Here is a 27,182-nt window from a genome sequence, read left to right as displayed (position 1 = left end):
AAGGCAAGTTGCAACTGCGTCTCAGCTACAGTTTTGCATGAAACTTTGTGTCAAGAAATGGAGAAGATGAATTTGGCTATTGTAGCTGAGGGTACTCTTGCTAACATTGTTCTCACTCCAACTCTTCGAGATCAAGTTATTGCGGCTCAGAAGGACAATATTGGCATGGAAAAGATTAGGCAAAGGCTCCGAGAAAATGACCCTCGAGTGGCATGTTTCCATTTAAATGGCGAGGGTGTTTTATGGTTTAAGAACCGACTGTTGGTGCTTAAGGATTTAGAACTCCGGAAACAAATTCTTGATGAGGATCACCTTTCTAGGTATTCCATTCACCCGGGCAGTAAAAAAATGTATCAAGATCTCAGACAGCGATTCTGGTGGACCAGGATGAAACGTGAGGTCGCCAAATATATGTCTGAGTGTGATATCTGTCGACGGGTCAAGGCAAGTCATCTGAGACCTGCTGGCATGCTACAACCGTTGGATATCCCTTCGTGGAAGTGGGAGGATATTAGTATGGACTTCATCGTTGGTTTGCCTCCCACATCAAAGGGATATGATTCTATTTGGGTTATCGTTGACCGCCTCTCTAAATCCGCTCATTTTCTTCCAGTGAAGACACGTTATTCATCTCATCAATATGCTGAGGTATTTATGGCTCGGATTGTGAGTCTTCATGGCGTACCCAAGACAATCATTTCAGATAGAGGCTCACAGTTTGTTGTCCGTTTATGGGAACAGTTGCATGCATCTCTGGGTACTCAGCTTATCCACAGCTCAGCCTATCATCCTCAGACCGATGGTCAAACTGAGCGAATCAATCAAATTCTGGAGGATATATTTAGAGCCTGTGTACTCTCTTATAGCAAGAAATGGGATGAATGCCTACCCCTAACGGAATTCTCTTATAACAACAGTTATCAGGAAATCATCAAAATGGCTCCTTTTGAGGCGTTATATGGGCGGAGGTGTAGAACGCCAGTGAATTGGTCAGAAGCCGGGAAAGGAATGTGTTCGGCCCTGAGATGGTCAGTGAGGCAGAAGAACAAGTCTGGTACATACAGGAGAATTTGAAAATAGTCCAATCTCGACAGAAAAGTTATGCGGACAAGAAACATCAATTCGTCTCATTCTAAGTGGGAGACCATGTTTACTTGCAGGTATCTCCAATGAAAGGAGTACAACGATTCGGTGTGAAGGAAAAACTCGCCCCTCGCTATGTCGGGTCTTTTCCTATTATTGAGCGATGTGGGCCGGTAGCATACCGCCTGAAACTCCCTGCCCAATTATCCGTGGTTCATAATATTTTCCATGTCTCTCAGCTCCGGAAATGTCTCCGTGTTCCAGAAAAGGTGATTGACATAGAGAAATTGCAACTGGAGCCCGATCTTGTTTATCCAGAGCATCCTATCAAAATTGTGGATCACAAGACTCGGATCACTCGCAATCAAATCAGCCATTTCTACAAAGTCCAATGGAGCAATCACTCCGAACGAGAAGCTACCTGGGAAACGGAGGAGTTTGTTCAGTCAAAATGTCCGGAATTGCTCCAAACTCACCACAGTACATGATTTTTCTACATTATTTTTAAATGCCACTTTGACCCTAAATCTCGGGACGAGATTTCTTTTAGGGGGAAGGATTGTAACACCCTGTCCGGATACTCCGGCCGTAGGCCCGGATACTCCGGACATAGAGTTACGAGTTCATATAATTTTTATCCTCTGGGCCCCACAATCATTTAAATAGAAAATATCACTCTCTCTCTCTCCCTCACTCTCACTCTCACTCTCACTCTCTCCCGTTACCTCTCTCTCCCTCATTTCCTAGGTATTCAAACTTGTGCCGTCCCGATCTATGTTTCTAGGAGGTTCTAAGTGATTTCTTTTGGTCAATCAACTCTATATGCATCCCTCAACTAGGATCTAAAAGAGTTTTGATTTTGGTGGGTTGGTTTTGCCAAAATCAAGATTTCAGTTTTTGGGGCGAAAATGCTGTCGGGTCCGGAGACTCCGGGTATAAACCCGGATACTCCGGGTTTTGGAACACTCCGGGCGAAACTCCGGGTATAAGCCCAGATACTTCGGGTTTTGGAAAACTCCGGGGGAAACTCCGGGTATAGGCCCGGAAAATCCGGACTTGGGAGTCCGAATACTCTGGGTATTCGTCCGGATACTCTGGATTTTTGGGGAATGTTTTGGGCCAGGGAGTGCAAATTTTGTGTAAATTACTAGTAATTGCATCTAGTCATTGGCTATTTTAAGATTTCAACCCATGCATGCATTCTCATATCATTTGCATACGTGTAGACGCCTCCGCCGAGGGAGCCGTGTACGAGGTGATCGCCGAGCCACAGGAGCAGCAGGGGCAAGTTCAGCAGGAAGAGCGGCGTGAGCACCCGGCCCAAGCCCCAGCTGAGCCCAGTGTCGAGCAGCAGCCCGAAGGTAAGCCCCGGTGCACATCCTATTAATCTAAATTATGATACATATATATGTATTTATTACTTGTGCATTACGTTTAGGAGTTGTATGAAACCCTAGTTGCATGAACCCTAGGTTTCCTTGAGTTATACTACTATGTATAGGACGATAGATATGCTATGCTCGAAAGGGTTCGGTAAAAGTCGAGTAATTTCCAATTACTCGTGAGATATATGATATTTTTATGTTTCCATATAGAAGTTACTCACCTTGGAATGAAAGTCTTGGAATGAAAGAAAGAATAGAATCTGAGACCGGACGGGAGAGGTGTAGTTCCGCCTGTGTCAGTTAAGGACCGAGCCGTTGTTGGCCCTGCTGATCATGTTTGAACTGTACTAACCGCATGCCGAAAGTATGAGGTATTCGAAACCGGTAAGCTCAGTACTGCCTCTTTTTGAATGTACAGGACTCCATCTCACCTCCTGGGGTGGTCGAGTAGTCGCGGAGAAATGGGTTGCATGTATTTATTTTTGGTGGTCTCATGTTGAGCTCGGCTGACCATATGATGGTGGGGCGGTCCTGTAGTTCGAGGCGGGGAGGGGAATGGTTGGTGCGTGTGGTCTGACGGGGCATACGCGTGCCGTGTTGGTTAGGTCCACCTTGCAAGGTTAAAACGAATCGATTCGCCGTCAGTCGCTCTCGGATATGAGCACCTTGATCACTGCGTCGCAGCGTAGTGTTACGATGGAATGACAGTTATATTTATTTATGTTGTTGAACACATTGAATTATTATTATTGTTGCTCCAACATGTGTGCTATAGTTTACTTATGCAAATATTAGATCAGAGTTAATCTATATAGAACCTGGAGCTAAAATAAGGAAAGTAAGGAATTACTTTAGCCGTTTTTCTGTAAAATAACCACCAGCCAAAAGTCTTGCATGTCTAGATATGTGGGATAAATTATACCCACTGGTCGGGTAAGTCTTACTGAGTATTAGTTGCTCAGCGCTTTGTTGGAAAAATGATTTCAGGGCCCGCACACGTTGACTTCTGTCCGTGTTGCGCCAAATTTGTTCGACTGGACGCGGATGGGTGGAACGTCGAGGACCCAGGCGCGTAGCTTTGGATTGTATGGGATTGCACACTCGTGGGCTGAGTGTGTAATTTTCATTTCCGTTCTTATGTGTTGTAGTGGGCAGATTCTATGTTTATAAAACTTTGTATAAATGGCAGACACACTTGTGTATTATTATGTATTTCGAACTCGGTTTGTAAACTAAGTGTTTCATAAGTGTTTGGTGTTTGTACTTTTAAGTATTGTGTGGTGCTCGTACCATATGCGCTCACCTTCGTGTGAGACCACCGGTGTTGTTTCGATCGGGCCGTGGGTTGAGAAAGTATCGCCAAATTAAGCCGTTAAGGAAATGTGCCCAATGTGTGCAAATGACGGTCATTACACTTAATTAGAGTTTTAATTTGACGGTTCGGTCACAATGCAGGTCACCATGACTACGCTATGATTGCTGATGAGAGATGCGTGTGTCCGCATACAACAGAAGCATCATAGGCGTCGCAGCCCAAAGTTTCTTTGCTTGAATTGGTTCGCCTCTCGTAGCCATAGCGCCCACCCACAGACAAGGCGAGTGTACGCAGTTACGCTCGGCTTGCGGGTGAATCAGCACCTGCTAATTTTAAGAGATGTTTCTATTTCTATCACGAAACTTGGCATTCCGAAAAAGAGTATGCATGAGTCCACGACCACGGAAGTCTGATCTACAACAGGCGGATCATCAAATTGAACTGAAACGAGACCCCTGCCCCCACCCACACCCCTTGAAAATTACGCACACGAAAAATTTAGGGATGTTTCCCTATCATGAATAAAGGCAAAAGGTCATAAAAAAATAAAGGCGAACATCGTCCCATATAAAAAAACGTATATACTGTTGCTAGGGCAAAACTGAAATACAGGATAGATGGCAATGATCATTATTTTTTGCGGGAGTGTATTTGGATTAACTTGAGGCGAGCATTATTATCAAACCGGTTGGCTCTGCATCTGGGATATAGGAGCTTTGGTACCTTGCCTTCTCATCTTTGTTCTCTCATCACTTGTTTCCATCCATACTCTTCTTTGCGTGTATATGTTTTGTGGCATTGCTATTATACAATAGCAAAGGGCGGCCGTAGTTATTACTAATAGGAAAACATAAAGCCTTGCCACCTTGCATTCCAATGCGCACCTAGGATTAAACCCTACTATAAATGAAAGCCATGTTTGTTGTGATAAACATATTGGGAACATATTAGGTGCAAACTAACATTTTCGTGCAAACTGTACAAACTTCAATCTGGACCACTGGATCAACATCCTATGGGTGCGCATGGGGAGTGGGAGGGGGATTTGTAAAAGTGTGATTAGAGACGGGCAGTTAATTGAAAAATTACCCAATCCTTCCACATTCTTATCAGCGATGACGATGAACATCTTACTATCCTTATGTCATGTCGTAAAATAAAATAAAAATCCCCAATCTGCTCAATGAATTTTAAAGTACTCCCCCAGTATATTATTATGTACTCATCGACAGGTGTGATTATAGATGGATGAGTATACTTTTAAATAAGACATATCCCTATCTACATGTAATAACACTACTACAGAAATAAGCTTTTGTCCCGGTTCCAGATCCCCCTTTCATCCCGGTTTTGGAACCGGGACAATGAAGCCGGGACAAAAGGCCCGGACCCTTTTAGTCCCGGGTGAAATAACAGGGACTAAAGTCCATATGTAACGTAAAAAAATATTCAATGCAACCCAGAACTCGAGATGTCTTGCCTCGCGTGTAATTTCTTTACCACCCCACCTACACACCACATGTGACTTTAGAATTAATGCATTCCTGTTAAACTAACACGTGAAGGACCCTTTTGTCCGGGTTGGAGCCACCAACCGGGACAAAAGACCCATTTTATCCGGGTTGGAGCCACCAACCGGGACAAAAGGGGGTCCTTTTGTCCCGGTTGGTGTTACCACCCGAGACTAAATATCCAGAGCCTTTTGTCCCGGTTGGAGGCACCGGGACAAAAGGACCCCCTTCAACCGAGACAAAAGGCCCCTTCCTCCCGCTGGCCTGGCTAGCCGTTGGATCCGGGACAAAAACCACCTATTGTCCCGGGCCCAAAAGTAGCCGGGACAAATGGCCTGGAACAAAGGCCTATTCTGTAGTAGTGTAACAAGGCAATGTAGAAGCGACCACATTAAAAGTATCTTAATTACATGTTAAGAAAATATATATCCAAATTACGACGGCTAGTAGAAGTATTTTTTGCTTATGGAGCAACATAGTTGGCTTGAGAGTTCCCTACAAACACACCACATATCACAGATTCTAAATAATGGATGCCTCAGATTGTGCACTGCGCTGTGTTGGTTGTATTCTTTTTTAAACATGACATGTCTACATGCTAGCCTACTAAAATACAGTACATTTAAGTAAATTAAAGACTGCTGCTGCGAGCCTGCCGCCGCCGCCGAAAACCTACAGCCGCCCGCGCCGCCACCTCCATCGAGGGCCCTTCTCCTTCTTCCTCGCCGGTGCATTTACCAGAGAAAATAAGGGGAGGGACCCATCCTTTTTTCCTCGCAGTTGCATATCTAGTTATTTATGACTTGGTTCAAATAAATCTACCGACGAAATCAAATAATTTTCAGTCGAAATCGTATTTCCTGCAATGACTTCGGTGATTGTCACGATAAGATCGCCGTTGCAAGATGTTGACGACCAAAATTAGCAGACCAGTCTGATCGGTGCCCATAAGCAGTCTGACCAGTCGAACCTATTTCAGATCCGGCAAAACGCCGACCGGTCTGACCGGTCCGAGTACAACTAGGACTCTGTGTAGATTTAGATCTGTAATAGGATTTCTTGCGGGATAAGTCCACCCACCCTATAAATATAAAGGGTCACGGCCGATTGAGGGTATCCAATCGATCAATCAATACAAGTTTTATCTTTTTATTTTCTCTTGCCCTAACTTTTCCAATCTACTACTTGCTGTTCCTCCGTCGTCTCTACGTCGATTGAGGGCGTTCTAGGTGGCCTGCCGACCCTAGAACAACCCTACGTGCGTCTGCCCCGACGGGTCTTCCCGGGCTAGCGTTCGAAGGTTTCGTCACCGCTCCTGCTGGCGGCGACCGGTCTGACCACTCCAATGAACCGGTCTGACCGGTCTGTGCGGCGGCGCTGCACCACGCGCCTTTGCTCGCTGCACGTTCGAGTGTGTTCGTGTGTTGGCCGTGATTTGCGTCAACACAAGGGTCGATTTCATCGGCAGACGGCCAATTTGTGGCCTTTATCGGCAAGGGAAGGGGTGCTTCTGGGCGCTTCCAATGGGGACAACTACTTCGGGTCATCGATCTCGTCATCGATGGTCACAAAGAGGGAATCAAGGCTTGAAGGTGATGTGTCTGCATCCTATGTTGTACCCGACGATGCAACTACCGATGTTCTTTCATCGATATAGATGTGTTTTGGATTGGTTCCGAAACATTGAATCTTGCGGCATGTCCAATGTTCTGGGGTTGGTCGTTGGATTCAGCATATATATTGCACTTTGGCTCTGGTGTTTGAGGGGAGCTACGAGGGAAGAAAAATATGGAAGAATCTGGATAGATTATTATGTATTTTTTATTTCAGATTTTTTCATGTGTATTTTGGGGTACTGTGCCAAATTTTAATATAATCCCCCTTCCCTTCGCAAAAAAAAATACAGTACATTTCCAACCTTCCACGAAGAGGTAATTGGTCATAGACTACCAAAACTACTTGGTGTACAGCGAGCTTGTGAGAGATTCACATCTCTAGCACATTCCCCATTAACGCTTCCCGTGGTACTACAACATTATCCGGTTGTCTCGCAGCCTGCTGACAGCGAAGCACTCATGCGTGCGACAGCGAGGGCACCGGCTGCACAGTACACAGCACAGGCAGAGGGGCATTTCAAAAGATTTTAAAATCCCACAACACAAATTAAAAATCGATCCGGTAGAACCGTAGAAGCCACCAAATCTTTTTGTTTTTTTACACTTCGCTTTCCCCTCCTTTCATCTAAAAAAACACTCGCTCTCTCCCCTACTCCATCTGCTGCTTCCTTCGCTTCCCTTCATCCCCACTCCACCAAACCCTCGGCGTCGGGGGAGCAGAGCAGAGGCAGAGCACAGCGGAGCAGGAGGTGGCGAGCGGAAGCAATGGCCAATGAGTGGCGGTGGTAGCACCCTCCTCGCCTTTTCTCCCCCGCGCTCTAGCCCTCAGGTTGGTGCAGCGGGTGGGAGTGGGGGAACTCGCGCTGCCCCCGTCGCTTCACGGGCACGCCTCCCTCGCCCGGATCTGGGCCGCGCGCGCGAGATCCTGAGCTTTGGGTTCGAGACTTCTCTTGCTCCTGTTGGGGATTTTCCCGGTCGGTTGTTGCGTGCTGGCTGCGCTGAGCTCGTGCTGATTTGTGCTGATTGGTTTGGTGGTGGAATGGCGGCTCAGGTGACGGCGATGGAGCCCGCGGGGGCTGCGGCTGGAGAAGGGCAGCGGTTCAAGCGGATTCCGCGGCAGGCGTGGTCGGGGAGCCTGGAGCTGGATCCACTGGTACGTCTCACTGGCTCCCTGCTCGTGGCCTGCGCCCCCGGGCTGCCTGATTTGGCAGTGCGAGTGCTGGTGGCGATAGGATTTGTTTTGTTTTTTTTTTCGGATTGCTGCGGTGGTGCGCAGTCAATGTGGTGCAGTGGAAGCCTTATGTGTTTGAAATATGTTAAAACGATACTCAGGATCTCAATGTCATGCTGATTGTTGATTAGGGTTTAGGGGTTTCTGAATGTACTCATGCTTCGGTTGCAGCTTAAACTCGTAGTGTTGCCGCCAGGTGGTGCACTGCCGTGGGCTTTGTGTCGCTGAGGTGAAACCTGCATTAGTATTGCTTAGATGCGTTGTGGATTATCCATGTTGGATAAGTAAAAGCTTTGCATACTCGACATTTGAAAGTTATATTATTTTTCCCCCTAAGGCGCTATTGGGGCAATTATTTCTGTGAATAGACTTTTTGGCAACTAAACAGGGGGGCTAGCTCATGCTATATTATTTTATTGTCGTGTGCATGGCATTCTGTGATAGAATTATGCAGCCGTTTCAAACTTACTAGGCGTTATGCATTATGCTTGTGCATGTGTGTTGGCGGGCGGGTGGGTAAGCTGCTAGGCAACAGGGAGGAGGACCAGGGCTTGTCACAGTGCGAGGTGATGCCTACGCAGCTTGGGCACTGGTTTTTGAAATCATTAATTGTTCCTCCCTTTTATTGTAGTTCCGAAATCAATTAAGTGGTGCTTGATTTTGAGAGTTTCAGGTGATATCACAAGCTAAGTGACTTTTCATCTTATAAAAAAAGCTAAGCACTTTTTTTTTTAAATTTTCAGCTCAATGAAAACTTAGATCAGTGGCCACATCTAAATGAACTGGTACAATGCTACAAGGCTGATTTTGTGAAGGATGACGGCAAGTATGGACGATACGAGAGTGTTGCACCACCATCTTTCCAGAATCAAATTTTTGAGGGACCTGATACTGACATAGAAACAGGTAATGCATCATCCTTGTGGCTGAATGCCTGAACTAGTTTCACATGAATCTTGGGAAAGTTTTATATTCTTGTCCCATGTCACAGAGCTGCAGCTTGGCAACACTAGGCATTCCAAGCCCGAGGATGCTACTGAAGACGATACGCCAAGCACCTCAGGGAGGCAAATATATGAAACCGAACCATCTGCTTCATCGTCAAAAGTGGTAAGGGCATGCCACCTGGATTTCTATGCTGTGTGTATTTTGTCCTGTACTTTGCCAGATTTCTGTTGTGCTGGACTCTCCTCTGCAGTTTGTCTTAGTTCCTTTACAGTGGGCTCTTCATATTGGATAAGAATTATTTCATGCTTGACTTTTTTTTTGCTAACAATCTTCATTGATGGAGCTATAATATGGGTGGAGGAAATTATTGGTAAAAGCAGTTTAATTTTTTTAATGCTGGGCATTAACAGTATTTTTATCATATTTGTTTTCTCAGCACTGTAGTCTGTCACCACTGCCAGCTTATGAGCCTGCATTTGATTGGGAGAATGAGAGATCTTTGATATTTGGCCAAAGGGTGCCAGAAATTCTCCCTGCAATTCACAACAGGTTTCTACAGTATGCAGACTAAAACATTGCATCCATCTTCATTTCCATTCTTGATTTCTTTGGTGCTCCAAGCAATGTTTATGAGTAATCCTGTTTTAAATTATTCTGTACCGATCACAGTGGCTTGAAGATAACTGTCAAGGTACTATCTTTGTCATTCCAAGCTGGATTAATTGGTGAGCAAAACTAGAATTTTTTTTTGTTTCTTCTTAACTGCTGAACTATAATGTATCTAGTTTACGCTTCACAGGACAATCTTAATTTTCTGTTTTCACCATCTGTTTCGTGCAGAGCCTTTCAGTGGAATGATTTGCTTGTACAACAGAGATAGAAGGGAAAAACTGTCAGAAGACTTCTATTTTCACATACTTCCAACAGATATGCAGGATGTAAGCACTGTGCAAGTTGCTTCCTTCTGGCCCTTCTTTCCATTTCTAGTATTCTTCTAGTGATATCTACATATAGAGACAATTATAGCTTGTTGCTATGTTGAAAGTTCACTTTGATGTATTTTTCATCCCTGCTGATTCTATTGGATTTAATAGGCTCAGATTTCCTTGGATCGTCGAGGTGTTTTCTCATTGGATGCCCCTTCACCATCAGTCTGCCTTTTGATTCAATTAGAAAAGGCTGCTACTGAAGAAGGGGGAGTAACACCTTCTGTTTATTCTCGTAAAGAGCCTGTAAGTAAAAAAAAACATTCTTCATTGTAATATTAGTGTTGGTTGATTGCATGTTCTCATTATTCCTGCGCTCATTTTTGTGACAGGTGCACTTAACTGACAAAGAGAAGCAAAAACTGCAAGTCTGGTCTCGAATCATGCCTTATAAAGAGTCATTTGCATGGGCTATGATTCCTCTGTTTGAAGGTAACCATGCTGGAGGTCTTGGTGATGCTGCTTCTCCTAGCAGTCCTTTAGCACCGAGTATATCAGGATCAAGTTCTCAAGATAGTATTGTGGACCCTATTTCAAAGCTTACTTTAGATGGAAAACTCAACCATTACTCAAGTGGAAGCTCAGTTATTGTAGAGATATCAAACTTAAACAAAGTGAAGGAAAGCTATATAGAGGACTCCCTCCATGTAAGAAGTAGCTCTGCACATTCGGTTAGTATTTGTTATTTCTATCATGTTGAATATTTGATTCTTTTGTCACCTGTAGGATCCAAAACGGAAAGTACATAAACCAGTGAAAGGTGTATTGAGACTAGAAGTGGAAAAACTTCATGAAGGCCACAATGATGTGGATAATATTTCTGAAGGCGGAAGCATGGCCAATGATTTGAATGATGCTGGTGACCTCAATAATGGCAGATGCAGCAGGAGTAGCTTTGATGGGCTCCGCAGTTCTTTGAATTCTAGTGCTGTTGCCCAGAAATATGCTCATCACAACGGTAAAACTTCTAGTGCTGATAACGGTGACAATGTAAGTGGCTGATTTCCTTGTCTGCCTACTTTTATGTCGCAAACTTGATATAGGATGATACTTTTCTGTTTATATGCGATGCATTCTTGTGTCATTCATGTTATTCTGCTTATAGGGTATGCACACTTTCTTATTGCAGTTTCAGGCTTTTGACTTTCGGACAATGACCCGAAGCGAACCATTTTCGCAACTTTTTCATTGCCTTTACGTGTACCCGTTGACTGTTAGCTTGAGCCTCAAACGAAACCTATATATAAGAGTGGAACTGAGAAAGGATGATTCTGACATCCGTAAGCCTCCATTGGAGGTTTGTTCTCAATCATTTTATTCCTCTTGTTGAATGTTGCTGTCTTGTCAACATTCTTATGCATCGGAGATGTGGGATTCCAGGCTGTTCATCCTAGGGAGCGGAACACAATGTTACAAAAGTGGGGCCATACACAGATCGCCGTTGCAACAAGAATGGCTTCCTACCATGATGAAGTTAAAATCAGTCTGCCTGCTCTTTTGACACCCCAACATCATCTTGTGTTCACTTTTTTCCATGTAGATCTCCAAATGAAACTTGAAGCACCAAAACCAGTATGTCTCGTGTTCCTTATTCATATGGGTTATGCTTAGTTGTTTATTTTGCTGATGTGTGACGTTATTCCTTCAGGTGATTGTTGGGTATTCAGTACTTCCGCTCTCGACACATATTCAGTATGCATCATCTTCTCATTTTTTTTATGTAAAGCAATAACATCATATTAGTCCTAGTCTGTTGCTTTATATACGAGATCACATCCGATTCCCAACCATTGCCGTTTTAGTTTTCTAACTTAATCAGTTTATGTGATCCATAGCCGACATCATGTAATAGGATGCAGTTGGTTACTTATACTTCAACAAATAAAATTATTTGAAGCACTTCTTATTGAAAATTATTGGGAATATAATCTATTGAAAGTATTTTTTCTGCAAAATTTGTTAGTAAATTTTTTTGAGACGGATTTTTGTGTGTTGTGTATATTGGTGGCAAAACTTTCTACAGTATCATCGATCATATATTTGATTCATGATGTAGTTCAATTATATAATCAAAACAAAGCACTGCAGCAGTCCCATGATTTATATGGCTTTGTACTTTATGCCATACTTCTAGACTTCTAGTATTTTAAAAGAAAGTTATGGACAAGTGGTAAGGAATTGAACTTTATATCCAACAACTTTCTGCATCGAATAGGTTACTTTCGGATGTATCCTTGCCAATTTTGAGAGAGCTCGTCCCACATTACCTGCAGGAAAGTGGAAAGGTTTGCTTCTTTACTTCACTTTTTTTTTACTGCTTCTACCTACTTTGTTCCAGAATATTTCCTATATGGAGGTACATTTGTGGTAATAGGTTCTTCTCGAAATTCCAATTTTTATACAGGAGAGAATGGACTACCTGGAGGATGGAAAAACTGTTTTCAGGTTGCGTTTAAGGCTCTGCTCGTCATTGTTTCCCGTTAATGAAAGGATAAGAGACTTTTTTGTCGAGTATGACCGTCATACTCTACATACAAGCCCCCCTTGGGGTTCTGAGCTTCTTGAGGTAACTATCCGCATCTGTCTGACTTATGGTGGAGCTATTGATGTTTTTTCTTTTATGATTAACTCAGAATCTAGGGATTCTGCTTTTGTGGTCAGCAGATGCATTTATCTTTTCTATGTACCATTTTAGGAGCAATGTGGTTTTAAGATGGTTATGAAATTTGCTTTGTAATTTATTTTCCTCAAAAAAATTGCTTGTAGTATTACTTTTGCATGAATTTTCATGTTATTTGTACTTTGCGGTAGCTACCGGAGCTATATTCAGCTGATCTTGGGATGCAATTTTTGTAGGCCATAAATAGTTTGAAGAACGTCGAATCTACGGCATTGTTACAATTTCTGCAACCGATACTTAATATGCTGCTCCATCTTATTGGTGATGGCGGTGAGACCCTTCAGGTTGTTGGTTCGTTGCGTGCTTCCCTTGTGCATCATTATTTTTCTCGTCTCTAGGCATATTTTCTGGATCCAAATTGGAGCAGAGTATACTTCATCATATATTTTTACACTTAATATCCATATATTTTTACACTTAGTATCGATGCTAAGGGTGTGTGTGGCTACTGCATTGCCATTTTACAGGTTGCTGCATTTCGAGCCATGGTTAACATTTTAACCCGGTAATTTTCTGTGTCCTTGCTTTATTTAATTTTACTGCTGCTACCATTCTTTGTTATGCTAGTTTCCTTATTGAGTGCTAGCATTCCATGGGGACTGAACTTCTCAAATCCTATTATCTGACCTTTAGAAGGCCAAATACTTGCTAGAGGAAAAAAAAAGCCTTTGGTTCAAGTGTGTTCCATAGAATTTTATTATCTTCCCATGGATTGTAGTTACTAAAGAGAGGTGAAGCATTCACATTCTAACTAAACCACATGGCCTGTCAATCTTAAATTTTGGAAAGCTGCATGTGCTTCATGCGTCAGGACCTCTCTTTTTTTTTCGTGACACAAAAAAATATGAATGGGCAATAATATTGGCTCTAATTAAGCTAATTTTGACTTCAACAATATCCACTCAAGCCCTTTTTTAAATTCCACTTGCAAGTTACAACTCAGATGGGAGAAGTTGTTAAGCTTTAAAACAGCATTGTGTATACTGTATATATTGCAGAAGAACATGATAGCAGTGCCCTCTTAAGATGATCTTAATCTGTGGGGTGCCGTTATTTGGAAATTATGATTTGTTTTCTATAGCATCCATCTTCCATTATCTATGATGAAATAGGAAGTAAGAAAACTGTTATTTTTTTGTTTGCAACAGCTCAGCACTAATGAGTCAGGATCACACTTGTACCTTAAATTGAATTGTAGATGCTGCTGCTTCTTGCAGGGTGCAGCAGGAGTCATCAGATGGGACTGAGAGAAATAGGTTTCTTATTAACTATGTTGATTTTGCTTTCGATGACTTTGGTGATCGGCAAGCACCTGTGTATCCTGGTCTATCTACTGTTTGGGGAAGTCTTGCTCGGAGTAAGGTTAGCCTGGATTCTCTGGTTTGAGTAATCTTTTATTTTGTTTGTTGAGTTTGGTCTGTCACCAATACGTCTTTTAAATTCTGTATCCCCTTCGTTGCTTGATGTTGTTTGTTTTCATCTCTAGCCTAACCTTACTTGCTTGGGACTAAAAGGCTTTCTTGTGGTTTTACTTAACCCGTTGATTATTTTCATATTTGAATTGTATCTGTTGCATAGAAGATCCTGGCAGCTGTCATATTACTGCCAGTGTCTCAGCTCTTGAATCGTGCTATGCTGGCACTAGCATTGTTTGATCGCCCAGTGCTGCATTGTGTGGCTGTTTTTGAGCTGGCAGCTGTCATATTACTAGCATTGTGATTGCAACTTGTTAAGTCTTGAGAAGTTAACCCTTGAATCTTGTGTGGCTGTTACACTGATTAATAAGCACTGCACTCGGTACTGCTCACTTCGGTTTTTTACCTTTTTTCTTCAAGTGTTCTTGCAACTTGATACTCTGTTGATGTTGATATATATTCTACACCTTAGGTGTAGCATTTATTCTACACCCAGCAGTGAAATTACTGGCCAAACTGACCAAAAATTACCGAACGGAGTTGCCATATTACTGAATCACGTTCAGTAAAATGGTGTTCAGTAATTGCATGCAGTAGTTATTACTGAAAATTTGTTCAGTAATTAGTTGGGTGTAGCTACACCAAGGGTGTAGAATAACACATGGGTATACACACACACACACATATGCGTGCGGGCGTGCGTGCGTTCGTTCGTTTTCAATTTGTTATCAATCATCACGACGTGTCTGCTGTTCAGTTGTCTTCTTTTGTAGATGTACATGTTTCTACTTTCTACAACTCTGTTTCACTCTTTGCTCTTTTGGCTTTTAGGCTAAAGGTTATAGAGTTGGTCCTGTATACGATGATGTATTGGCAATGGCTTGGTTTTTTCTGGAGCTTATTGTAAAGTCAATGGGATTGGAACAAAGTCGTCTCTTCTACCACAACCTTCCATTAGGTAGAATAGACTTAATGTTTATTAACTAATTTTAAATACATGTATATTTAATTCTACAATGATTGACTGTTTGTTACCATGATCTAGGTGAAGATGTTCCACCGCTACAATTGAAAGAAGGTGTCTTCAGGTGCATCATGCAACTTTTTGATTGCCTTCTAACCGAGGTTCATGAGCGCTGTAAAAAGGGTTTAAGCTTGGCAAAGCGCTTGAACAGCACGCTTGCTTTCTTTTGCTACGATCTTTTGTCAATTATTGAGCCTCGCCAAGTTTTTGAGCTGGTAAGTAGGAATAATGAAGCCATAGAAAGTTTGTGCTCCCTCCCTGGTGTTTCTTTGTTTATTTTGTGTTTTCAAATTCTCATTATGTGTCCCCAAAGTTGCAAAAGCAGTCTGCTTCGCCACAACCTTCAGAAGTTTCTGTGCACAATGATGCTTATATGGCTCTAAAGACAAATATATCTGTTCTTCAGGTTTCGTTGTATATGGACAAGTTTGCCGGAGTTTGTCAGTCAGTCCTCCACGACTGCAAATTGACATTCCTGCAGATAATATGTGACCATGATCTATTTGTTGAGATGCCTGGGCGGGACCCCTCTGATAGGTATAGTTTGTTTCTTATGTAGTTTTTTGTTGAAATATTTTATTTGTAATGGTTGTTGAGTGATGACAATGCTTATACGTTTTCAATATTTTCTTGTTGATATAAATTTATTTACTGTTGTGCTAGTGAAGTTCTAAAAGACTTCATCATATTTGTTTTAATAAACCCCATTATTTTGGGAGCAGTAATTCTGTTCAGATTCATTCGTGGCACTGGGATTCTATGCGTTCTAATTGATCCCTGCAATTATTTTGTTTAGCATTGCACATTATGCATACTACCATTTTATTATGTTTTCAACCTGTGTCTGGTCTATGCTTAAGATTTTAAAATAATCATGTATAGATTAATGATATTGTTCCCAGTCCAAGATACCATCCTAAAAGGCATGCATCCAAACTTAAAAACATGTGACTTCAATTATACAGTGAAGTTTTTTGTCCCTAACATGTGAACGATACTACAAAATTCATCGTAAAAGTGTCATTAAAGTCTGTTGTATATTATGATAAATGGTTGTATAATAGGTCATGTCTATGTCGTAACAATAAATAAAGACCAGAGGTAGTGTCTTGAAATTCTAAAAATGAATGCAGTGGACCTTATAATTCGGTTGACTTTCTCGTCCCCATGTTCCATTTTTTTGGGGGGGAAGTATTTTGAAGTAAATATCTTTGTGTTTACAGAAACTATCTATCGTCAGTTCTTATTCAAGAGATCTTTCTCACCTTGGACCATGATGATTTGTCTCAACGAGCAAAGGTAAGAATCTCAGTTCTGAGAAAAAAAGCATTGCTATTACTGCAATTAAGTCAACCCTCCATGCCCACTCAAATTAAGTCAACCCTCCATGCCCACTCAAAACTTTTGATCCTGTCTAAATTTGTGATACAAATGACTCTTTACTTTAAATATCGTAATATACTGTTTTGCAACCCTTGCAGGCTGCTCGAATTTTAGTAGTCCTTATATGCAAGCATGAATTTGATGCACGTTATCAAAAAAGTGAAGACAAGCTGTATATTGCTCAGTTGTATTTTCCTCTTATAGGGCAGGTATGTCTCTTTTACACTTAAACACTAGCTATGAGAAATTGCAAGATTTAGTATATATGTATAAAATTTTGATATTTCAAGATTTAGTATATATAAGATTTTGATTACATATTTCTTTACTTATGAGGAAATACTCTTTGTCTCAGATCCTTGATGAGATGCCTGTTTTCTATAATCTGAATGCCGTTGAAAAGCGTGAGGTCCTAGTTGTCATTTTGCAAATCATAAGGAACTTAGATGATGCAACTCTTATCAAAGCATGGCAACAGAGCATTGCTAGAACCAGATTGTTCTTCAAACTTCTTGAAGAATGTATAACCCATTTTGAGGTCAGTACTATAATCTTTTGAGTTTTTATGATGCTAAAAGTATCACTCAGTATAGCCTAGTGCATCTACTGCTCTTCAGCAGCAGCAACAACAAAGGCTTTTAGTCCCAAGATGGGGTAGGCACTTGCTATCTAATATTCTGTTAATGGCGGGCTTTGATCTTGTAGTAAGCTTTGATTATTTATGTCAGTCCTATTCAGTACCTTTGCAGATAATTGCTTGGAGTATATATTAAAGCGATTTAAATATTTAGTTCATACCTGTTGTATTTTCCATGTATGGACATTCCATGAAACTAATATGTCCTACATGCATGTTTAAGTTAAACAAGTTTGTGTGCTAGTTCAAATTACACTAAGTCATCCTGTCTAAATCGGTAAGAATGATAGCATTTCACATTGATGATATCAGATATTGTTAGAGAGATGTATAGGCTGACCCTATGGGCTGTTGGTTAGCGGCCTTGTTGGCCTTTAGGGCTGGGCACCACACCCTAGTGGTGCCCCCCAAGGATCTCCCTGAGAGGATATTTCCATGCGCCTAGGCCATCCTTGCCTATATGTATCTGTACATGTGCTTTGCACCCTAATTGATCAATTATCCCGAGCCATACTTGCTTTCAGATGTGGTTAAATAGGATCTGCATATTTTATCTACTCTTGGTCATGAATCTGCTTTGTTTCCATTGAACCATGTTAATTCTCATAGTTTTGAAGCAAAATAACATGAAATGCTGTCTGCAGCACAACAAAACAGGAGACAGCATGCTACTTGGTGCTAGTTCTCGGAGCCCTGAAATTGAGCGTCCTGCATCCCCAAAGTACTCGGAGCGATTATCCCCATCAGTTAATGCATATTTGTCGGAGGCATCAAGGCATGAAATAAGGGTAATTGTTCCCACACTATCACGCTTCCATCCCCAGTTTTTTTTTCCCCTTAACCACGATGTACTCTCGGTATATACATTTTGCATATCAGATATGGCCCTATTCAGGGCATTTGGCATTAATTGCACACAAGCATGCTGGCCTTCTTGGATTGCCCTAGTTTTGGGTAGGTTGAGTACTCTTTCATGAGCCCTCCTAGGGCATGTACTGGACCGGTACCACGAGCTTGTCAGGATTGTTGCTTAGCATTTTTTGTTGGCAACTGGCAAACAATCTGGTGCGAAAGGGTATGCGATTGCAGAAAGCATCTTGGGTGCAAACCTGTCTTGAAATGACTAAATGGGGCTAGCTTAGAGAGAGGGAGGGAGGGAGAGGTTGATCTATTCCACAAACCACATTTCCTAGTTTTCTGGGGCTTATTTTGGTTTAACTCTACTCTCACAAGCAGATTGCTCCCTCATTACTGTACATGATGCACTAAGAACATTGTGTTCATTGCCAGGTCCAGCATTTGGATCTTGTGGCAATAGAAAGAGCTCGCTTGGGACACTGCTGCAGGTGCTTGCTGCTTGGCACATGCATTCGTATTCGTATTCGTGGCGGATGAGTGTACAGCCATTTTATGTCATGGCACACTGCACTGTAGCTCCTTGTCTGATATTATGGCACCGAATGGCTGTACTGCATTAGCAGCAAGGCCTATAATGAATTCAGGAATTGCATGTTTCAGAGAATTTTCTGAAACCAGGAGCATGGGATTAATGACAAAAGAATTGATGGCAGAATCTGATAAAAAGTTTCCTGAAATGATAACATCAACATATTTAATCATAGTGCAATACTTATCTAAATGATCTCAAATCACGCTGAGTGTGCCTTTAAAAAATTACTGTTTCTTGCTAGTTTCTGTATGTATGGTTATAGAGGAAGAGCCCTGCACTGGTTACACCACATGGTTAGGTTTCTTATGGAACATTTCCAAGGGAATTGAAGGTGTTTACTTTGAGGCTCCAAAATAGGGAATAACGGCCACTAATACAGTGCCTATTGGATTTGAGCATATAGATACAATGGATGTTCCATCTCAGAGCCTGCAACAGTGGAATTGAGCCTGTGTGAAGCAAAATAATTATTTTAGCCACTTTCCATGAGCATATACTTCCTAAACTGATGTGAAGACAGTACCTCCTTAGTTACAGCCAATTTGATGTTAGTCATTTAATTTCATAGTGACCACTGTTTTTTTTTCTATGTAGCCTCAGGGAACACCAGAAAATGGATACATGTGGAATAGAGTTAGCCCTCAGCTAAGTTCTCCAAATCAACCATATTCATTGAGGGAAGCACTAGCTCAAGCCCAATCTTCAAGAATTGGGTCAACGGCCAGGGCATTGAGAGAGTCTCTACATCCAGTACTAAGACAAAAATTGGTATGTTTTATGTATACAATTATCTCTGGTCTTATGGGTTGTGTCTTTCTCTCTTTAACATGAGAATTCCTACAGGAACTTTGGGAAGAAAATCTCAGCACTGCTGTGAGCCTGGAAGTGTTGGGAATAACTGAGAAGTTTTCAGTTGCTGCGGGCACTCGTAGCATCACTACTGATTATGCTAAGCTAGATTGTATAACATCAATCTTAATGGGTCTTTTATCTAGGAGCCAGCCCTTGGCCTTTTGGAAAGCTTTCCTTCCTGTGGTCTATAATATATTTAATTTCCACGGTGCAACACTTATGGCAAGGGAGAATGACCGCTTCTTGAAGCAGATTGCTTTTCATCTTTTGCGGCTTGCTGTTTTCCGAAATGATTCGATTAGAAAAAGGGCTGTTGTTGGGCTGCAGATTCTTGTTAGGGTAAGCTGCTTAGCTTAATTGTAGCTTTATATGATCTTCAACTGAATGATCCTGATATATATACTCTTGTGGTTCTAGAACTCATTTAACTATTTCAAGAACACTACAAGGCTGAGGGTCATGTTGACAATTACTTTGTCAGAATTGATGTCTGATGTGCAAGTAACTCAGATGAAATCCGATGGTTCTCTTGAAGAAAGTGGTGAAGCTCGTCGCCTTAGGAAATCACTGGAGGAAATGGCTGATGTGAGAAGCAAGGATCTGTTAAAAGATTGCGGCCTCCCTGTTAATGCATTGGAGGCTGCTCCTGAAAGTTCATCTGATAATAGGTGGTCCTGGGTAGAGGTGAAGCATCTGTCTAAATGTCTAGTCCAGGCCCTTGATGCTGGTCTGGAACATGCCCTCTTGGTAAGCAATATTTGCCACTGAATACTGCTGTGCTATCCATAATTTGTTGCTGCAAAATGGCAATTGAGAATCTGAAAAAGGAAATTAGTTTCTCGTTTAAGACATCAGCACATCAGTAATGCCAATATGCTGGGCTGCCACTTTTTCCCCCTATTTGAGTCCTCTGACAACTTACGACCTGTAAATACAAATGTTTCTTGTAGGGTTCTGTAGTAACTGTGGACAGGTATGCGGCCGCTGAGGGTTTCTATAAGCTAGCTATGGCCTATGCACCTGTTCCAGATCTTCACATTATGTGGTTGCTGCACCTGTGTGATGCACACCAGGAGATGCAATCATGGGCTGAAGCAGCACAATGTGCAGTTGCTGTAGCTGGTGTGATCATGCAGGTTGTGATCTTTGCCCCAATACCTCCAGTAATATTCCAGTAATATTGAAATGGCATGTACGGACTTTTGTAACCTATGCAACTTTCTTATAGGCACTTGTTGGAAGGAATGATGCTGTGTGGAGCAAGGAGCATGTTTCTTCCCTGCGTAAGATTTGCCCTATCGTGAGCACTGATGTTAGTGCAGAAGCCTCTGCAGCTGAAGTTGAGGGATATGGTGCATCCAAACTAACAGTGGATTCAGCTGTCAAGTATCTTCAACTTGCCAACAAACTCTTTGCACAAGCTGAACTCTACCATTTTTGTGCAAGCATCCAGGAACTCATCATTCCTGTGTATAAAAGCAGAAGGTCTTATGGACAGCTGGCCAAATGCCATACATCACTCACAAACATCTATGAGTCAATTCTTGAACAGGAAGCCAGTCCTATACCATTTATTGATGCCACATACTACCGAGTAGGTTTCTATGGTGAGCGTTTTGGCAAGCTCAATAAAAAGGAATACGTGTTTAGAGAGCCGCGGGATGTACGTCTTGGTGACATTATGGAAAAGCTTAGCCATATATATGAGGCTAAAATGGATGGCAATCACACCTTACACATCATTCCAGACTCGAGACAAGTCAATGCTGATGAATTGCAACCTGGTGTCTGCTATTTACAGATCACTGCTGTTGATCCTGTGATGGAGGATGAGGACTTGGGTAGCAGGAGGGAAAGGATCTTTTCTTTATCTACTGGTACTGTACGTGCACGTGTGTTTGATCGTTTTCTTTTTGACACACCATTCACGAAGAATGGAAAAACACAAGGTGGCTTAGAAGACCAATGGAAGAGACGCACGGTGCTTCAGACAGAGGGTTCATTTCCTGCTTTGGTGAACCGCCTGCTAGTTACCAAATCTGAATCTCTAGAGTTCTCTCCTGTTGAGAATGCGATTGGAATGATCGAAACAAGAACAGCTGCATTGAGAAATGAACTAGAAGAACCACGGAGTTCTGAAGGTGATCAACTACCCAGGCTTCAAAGCTTGCAAAGGATACTCCAAGGAAGTGTGGCTGTTCAGGTAAGGCTGAGTCCTTTGCAGAGTATTCGATAGATTTATCTATTTCTACTGTTTTCCCTATTTCTTTGTTATTTAATATTTAGCTAATTCTTTTGGTGTTGTGATGCAGGTCAACAGTGGAGTGTTAAGTGTGTGCACTGCATTCTTATCCGGTGAACCTGCGACCAGGCTCCGGTCACAAGAACTGCAGCAGCTCATTGCTGCATTGCTTGAATTCATGGCTGTCTGCAAGCGTGCGATCCGTGTGCATTTCAGATTGATAGGCGAAGAAGACCAAGAATTCCACACCCAGCTCGTCAATGGGTTCCAGTCACTCACTGCTGAGCTGTCTCACTATATCCCTGCTATACTTTCTGAGCTATGATAGTACTGTAGCAATCTGGAAATTAGGTAGCATGTGAATGGTTGTTCATTCTTTCAGTCGAGATCCCCACCAAATGTCCATATTTCCATTAGCTTTGGTTGTATAGTTCTGAGAACTGGAAATTAACTAGTCTTTGCAGTTCTGTACCGCTTCGTAGAACCAAGTCCCGATTTTGGAGTGTAAAGCTGGCTAATCCTTAGTGTTATGTCTACGTCACCCTGTCTTTTGTTGCAGTTTGCTCATTGTACTAGCAACGAGCGGACATTTTGACCCCCGTTGTATTTTGCTGGTCTTCTGGAGTGATATATAATGCCTGGTGATTCTGTTATCTCTTTTTCTTATGGTAATTAGCATGCTTCCTAACAGTTTGTTTGCGTGCAGTATATTACTGAATCTATCTATTTGGATAATAGCGTCTTGCATATTGTCCACAAGTGTAAAATGATATCTGAATAGACATGCCCTGGGAGACTGAAGGGAAAACTAGTTTATTTTCCATCCAGTTTACATTTAGGCCTTGTTCGGTTAATCCTCGCTTGCAAGAGATTTAATCCCTTGATCTACTTCAATTCCTACCGAACTGAACAAGTCTGTATTGGAATTTGGGATTAGGAGGGAATGGTACCAATCAGGCAATCATACTGCCTGGTAGCTGGCATGTTATGTAATCTCTATTATGTGTTATCTAATGATCATGAATAAATGCGACTGGAGGGAGTAATATGATTGTTAAAAAATGGTACATGAAAGATGATGGAAGCGAGGAATCCCTGTGCCTCAAGCACTCAAGGATTCTTTATATAAAAATAGTGCTCAAAAGTAAATGAGACTTCCATAGACGCACAAGTGGATCCAATGCTACAATTGTTTACTTTCCCGTTCCAGAAGTTGCATTTTACACATTAACAACACATTCAACCACCTAATACAAGTATACAACATATAGCTACCACCTGCAATCGATCACAACAGAACATGTACGACCCCATGACATCTAAAGATTAATACGGGTCATGTTCCAGTTCAGAAGCAGGGGGGATGAATATAGAATCAACAAAATCTGAAACCAAGAATTAATAATCGTCATGAAGTTTCTGGATGGCAAATGCTTCTCTCGAGCCATGATCATTGACAAGAACACTCTTCAATTCGTGGCATGGAGATGAGCTTAGCCAGGTAGAATAGGATTACAGCTTATTCACACAATTGCACTTCATTAGGGCAAGGCTCGGCAAAAATCATGAGCAGAGATCAGCTAAATGAGGAAGCTGAAGGTTGTTTTGCCATTGCTGCAACCAGCTATACTCTGGTTATTTGAAATGGCGCCTAAACGTACATCATTGCCACTTTTCAGCTTGGATTCTATCTGTACCAACCTACCAGGGTGCTTATCATGTAGCATTCAAATCTCAATATGTTTTAACCTTTCCATTCGCTTTCTTGCAGGCCCAAGGCATTCATGAGGATTAGCATAGAAGTAGTCCTCTTCTTTCGGTTGTCCGGGGATAACCCGCCTTCTGGTGGGCTGGCTCATTCGGCCCATGTGGAGCTCCTTGACACCAACAGAGAATTCTTCCCAGGACAGCTCCTGGTCTTCAAAAAGATCTATAAGCTCAACTAACTTCTTCCTGTCCAACTGTATGGTTTTATGGAAGCCTGTAAACCTGCATTCCCAGCATAAGCAAGTCATCTAATCAAGAGGCACTTATGTTGCTGGTTTTATTGCCATGATTCTTCAGTGCTTTCTTAAGGAAAAAAAAAGATGTACAATCACAGCACTCGCATGAGCACACATAGTACAAACATGTCTACACAGAAACTAAACATTATGCGCTTCCTACTAAATCAACCAAGTTGCAATGATAGGTGAACTAGGTGGAACGTCAGGGAGGAACAAGCAGTTAAATGCTAGGAAGGAGACAGTATTCTGACCTGCGGTGCCCTTCTACGACTTTAGCCATGTTTCCATCATTACTGGGGATAAAAACATCACTGGCGACAGAAACAAGATAGTCCAGTGCTGCCATTTGAGTCGAGTGCTTCTGAAAGGGTCCTAACTCATCATCAGATAAAAGCATCTCCTTCCGCACCTACATTTTACAATAGCAAATAAGCATCATTCCAGCATTGCAAACATTTATGGACGGACGCAGAGTTAAGATGAGCTTACGACGTTAGGAAATTCTGTCTTCAATACAGCTAGTCTTTTTTCACCACCATATATTTCACCTGAGGCAATATATATTCGAGTGTCTCTGGGGAAACCGAGAGCTTTAAGTACTAATGTTGTTTCTCCAGGAGTAAGGGGGCACAATCCCTCAAGCCTTTTCTTCTCAGAGTCTATTTCCTTTTCTTTCCACCAGGGATATGCATACCTGAGGTCCAAACAGCAGATATAAACGAGTATTGAAAACAAAGGCTAGGAGGAGAAAATAAACTAAATATGAAGCAGTAACATAAAAAGTACCTCATTCTTGTCAACTCTTCTGTTTCTTCATCAGAACATCCATGAGTACATCCTGAGAAAGCAAGCATATCCATCTCATATCTCAAATGAAGCACAATAAAAGATCCAGTTCTCCTAAGAATTGAGACCATCTTGTTGCCTAGAGCCTCAATGGATGGTGTAAATCTCAATGCGTTGTAGTTAACATAGCAGCGAAGTTTCTGTAGCTTCAGAGGAAGGCCATTATTTGCAAGGCGAGAATCTGTCTTGCTAAAACGTACCACCTTGTGTTTTCGTACTAGAGGCAAGATCTGAAAACAAGAACACTTTTCAGTGTGAGAAACAAGAAGCAAAAAAAGATTGAAAAAAGTAATTCTATATGTTTGAGAAAGATTACTATCTAACCTGCCTCAAATAGTATTTTTCACTAGACCAGCTGATTGGTTGCATTGATAGAGGAACTTTTTCACGGAACTTCCGCGGGAGTTCTTTGACAATCTTCACTTCATCTCTCAATGAATCGATGAAATGACTTACATAAAAAATATCCCCAAAATCACTGAAAAGTATAATAAAGTTTGCATCAGTATTCTTGCTTTTCTGTGTAATCAACCAAGAAAGCATAGGACAAAACTGCACACCTAGGATCAGCCCAGAAGGATTGCTTATCAAGTTCAGGTATCACCATTGTCAGATTCAAGTAGCGTGCTACAGTCACCATGTCACATATCTGCACAAAATAACATTTTGTGAAGCAAAAGGAAAGCCCAGTTTGAGGTCATTTGTCCTTGAGGCTCTGATGAGGAAGTGTTATGATAGAGTATACTAACCGCTGCTCGCATTTGATTCAGACCACCATTGCATGAAACAAGAAGATAGCCATTACTCTTGTAAAGTCCTACTTGCAAAAGGAAATATTATGTTTCGAGAAATTATCATTTTGCCAGAATAAGATGACAGACTATTGTCAACAACATGCTATGCAATATCCTCTGATAGACATGAGCAAACTGTATTCTTGAGCACTCAAATTTACTGCAACTACACCTTGATCCAATGGTAAAAACAAAATTGGATGCTGATTATTTTTCAAGTTTTCATCAACTAACACCTAGGCCTAGATGATGATTAGAAATTTCAGTGTGGGAACCAAATCCTAATTTAAGTAGTCTGTCTTCATATTAAAATGACAAAAACTTAAAAGATTTCCTTGCAAAAGATCAAATTGTGTCACGGCTTACTACTAATAGATAATGAAACCTGGGGTTTCTCATTCTGCTTCCAACTTCAGGAGAATGCCCATGCTAACAAGACTGGAAGAATCAAACGAAGAGATTTTCGCAAAAAGAAAAAAAACGAAGAGATGACACAATCATTCGGTTGATGAGAACCGACTGAACCCAAAACATGGTTTCACTGGAAAATACCAAGAAAAAAAATCCAACCGCTGTCCAACTACACATCACCGCATCCCTAACGAAGAACATTTTTGACTCCTCTTCTAATGATGTCTGCATCACAAACTACGAAACAAGAAAAGAATACAAATCACCAAGAACCAAGAGGGAGCAATGAATCGCCAACTCTGTAGCCCGGCAATTACGGAATCTCCCAATAACCCAAATGCGCGCGAGATTAGTCAAGAATGAGTCAATTTGAGCGGGTTCTTCGAATCGCTACCGGGGAAATAATTCGATTCAACTTGCCACTGCTCTGGGGCTACCACATTCTGTCTCCCGCCACAGGGGCAGAAGCAAAACCTCATCCAGCCAAGAACAGAGCAAGAAGCGGGACCAGATTCTACGAAACCCAACCCCAAGACCCAAGAATCCCCGGATGAAGAGGACAAGAAGCACTCACTCCTCGGAGGCAGAGCCGGGGGAACCCGGTGTGCGGCCTCGCCGGCCGCAACCACCGCTTCTGCGGCGGTGGAGTTGTTGCGGCCGCCCAGGCAGGACGGACGCGCGATGGGCAGCGGCGGGCGGGGGACGCCGAGGAAGGTGAAGAGGTGGAGGAGCAGCGTCCAGGCCACGATGCTGGTCGCCACGCGCAGCGCCCACCCGACGGCCGATGCCCCGGCGCCGCCGAGGCGGCGGCGGACCGCGCCCGGAGGCGAGGCCTTCTGCTTGGCCATGAGGGGCTTGGCCTGGGTGCCTGCTGGGACGACCCTTTTGCCTTCTGTTTCCGCCGGGCTCGCCGCTAGGAGCAAGTCGTGGAGGAGGTGGACGAGCGCAGCAGGAGCGGTCGTTACCGTGTGATGGCGTAGGGGGTTGGTTGGTTGGGATTCCGGTCGGTGTTAGGGTGCGTAACCGCAACGTTCGTGGCGTGGGTCCTTTTATAATCATCATTTTTTGTTGAGCATTTGGCTCAAACATAAAAAAGACAGGGATACACTTTTATTTCTTCTTTTTTTTTGAAAAAAGGAACATGGTGAACTCACATTGCCACTTCTGCTAGCGCAAATATTTAGTTTTCAATTTGCGTCCCCGCCTCCATTTTGTATTAGAGCATCTCCAAGAGCTCTTGTATTTATAGATAGCTAAAATTTTAATATAGCTATTATGTAAAATGAAATAGCTAGTGAAAAAGGGATGAAATCCAACAGCTTCCTCAAAATTTAAAAAAAAATAGCTAGTGCTCAGCACTATATAGA

The 27,182-nt window shown here is 42.2% G+C and overlaps 2 protein-coding genes across 3 annotated transcripts; one reads left to right on the top strand and one right to left on the bottom strand.

Moving 5' to 3' along the window:
• The first annotated feature begins 7,538 nt into the window (after positions 1-7,538).
• On the top strand, positions 7,539-22,411 carry LOC120689795 (guanine nucleotide exchange factor SPIKE 1-like). 2 transcript variants are annotated; one of them, XM_039972194.1, is made up of 31 exons: positions 7,539-7,846; positions 7,962-8,063; positions 8,885-9,047; positions 9,133-9,251; positions 9,526-9,647; positions 9,759-9,814; positions 9,930-10,027; positions 10,184-10,321; positions 10,408-10,722; positions 10,802-11,065; positions 11,205-11,372; positions 11,456-11,647; positions 11,724-11,767; positions 12,291-12,360; positions 12,480-12,641; positions 12,932-13,039; positions 13,223-13,260; positions 13,973-14,117; positions 15,002-15,128; positions 15,216-15,409; positions 15,601-15,731; positions 16,418-16,493; positions 16,676-16,786; positions 16,933-17,115; positions 17,859-18,002; positions 19,259-19,432; positions 19,508-19,855; positions 19,934-20,263; positions 20,467-20,652; positions 20,745-21,719; positions 21,829-22,411. In XM_039972194.1, the coding sequence occupies exons 2-31, from the start codon at positions 7,971-7,973 to the stop codon at positions 22,081-22,083; spliced, it is 5,529 nt and encodes a 1,842-aa protein (XP_039828128.1). In that variant the 5' UTR covers positions 7,539-7,846; positions 7,962-7,970; the 3' UTR covers positions 22,084-22,411. The 2 variants fall into 2 exon arrangements, with proteins under 2 accessions (XP_039828128.1, XP_039828129.1); XM_039972195.1 differs by lacking the exon at positions 7,539-7,846 and having other exon boundaries at positions 7,971-8,063; positions 9,526-9,638.
• A 509-nt stretch (positions 22,412-22,920) lies between these two features.
• Positions 22,921-26,759, bottom strand: LOC120689796 (rhamnogalacturonan I rhamnosyltransferase 4-like). The gene is made up of 8 exons (XM_039972196.1): positions 26,390-26,759; positions 25,360-25,427; positions 25,171-25,259; positions 24,935-25,088; positions 24,551-24,840; positions 24,254-24,458; positions 24,016-24,173; positions 22,921-23,747 (listed from the first exon to the last, which is right to left on the bottom strand). Exons 1-8 carry the CDS (start codon positions 26,661-26,663, stop codon positions 23,486-23,488), a joined length of 1,500 nt encoding a protein of 499 aa, XP_039828130.1. The 5' UTR covers positions 26,664-26,759; the 3' UTR covers positions 22,921-23,485.
• Between the last annotated feature and the right edge of the window lie 423 nt (positions 26,760-27,182).

Source organism: Panicum virgatum, chromosome 9N (assembly GCF_016808335.1).
Source record: "Panicum virgatum strain AP13 chromosome 9N, P.virgatum_v5, whole genome shotgun sequence".
Classification (NCBI taxonomy): Eukaryota; Viridiplantae; Streptophyta; class Magnoliopsida; order Poales; family Poaceae; genus Panicum; species Panicum virgatum.
This window is presented reverse-complemented; position numbering and strand designations above follow the sequence as displayed.

Excerpts from the sequence above, each read along its gene's own strand:
- LOC120689795 (XM_039972194.1), top strand. The coding sequence starts at position 7,971 with ATGGAGCCCGCGGGGGCTGCGGCTGGAGAAGGGCAGCGGTTCAAGCGG. Across the intron at positions 13,261-13,972 it reads ATGGTTAACATTTTAACCCG|GGTGCAGCAGGAGTCATCAG; the intron begins GTAATTTTCTGT and ends TGCTTCTTGCAG. Across the intron at positions 19,433-19,507 it reads CAGTACTAAGACAAAAATTG|GAACTTTGGGAAGAAAATCT; the intron begins GTATGTTTTATG and ends GAATTCCTACAG.
- LOC120689796 (XM_039972196.1), bottom strand. The coding sequence starts at position 26,663 with ATGGCCAAGCAGAAGGCCTCGCCTCCGGGCGCGGTCCGCCGCCGCCTC. Across the intron at positions 24,841-24,934 it reads AAAAATACTATTTGAGGCAG|ATCTTGCCTCTAGTACGAAA; the intron begins GTTAGATAGTAA and ends TCTTGTTTTCAG. Across the intron at positions 24,459-24,550 it reads GAAGAGTTGACAAGAATGAG|GTATGCATATCCCTGGTGGA; the intron begins GTACTTTTTATG and ends TTTGGACCTCAG.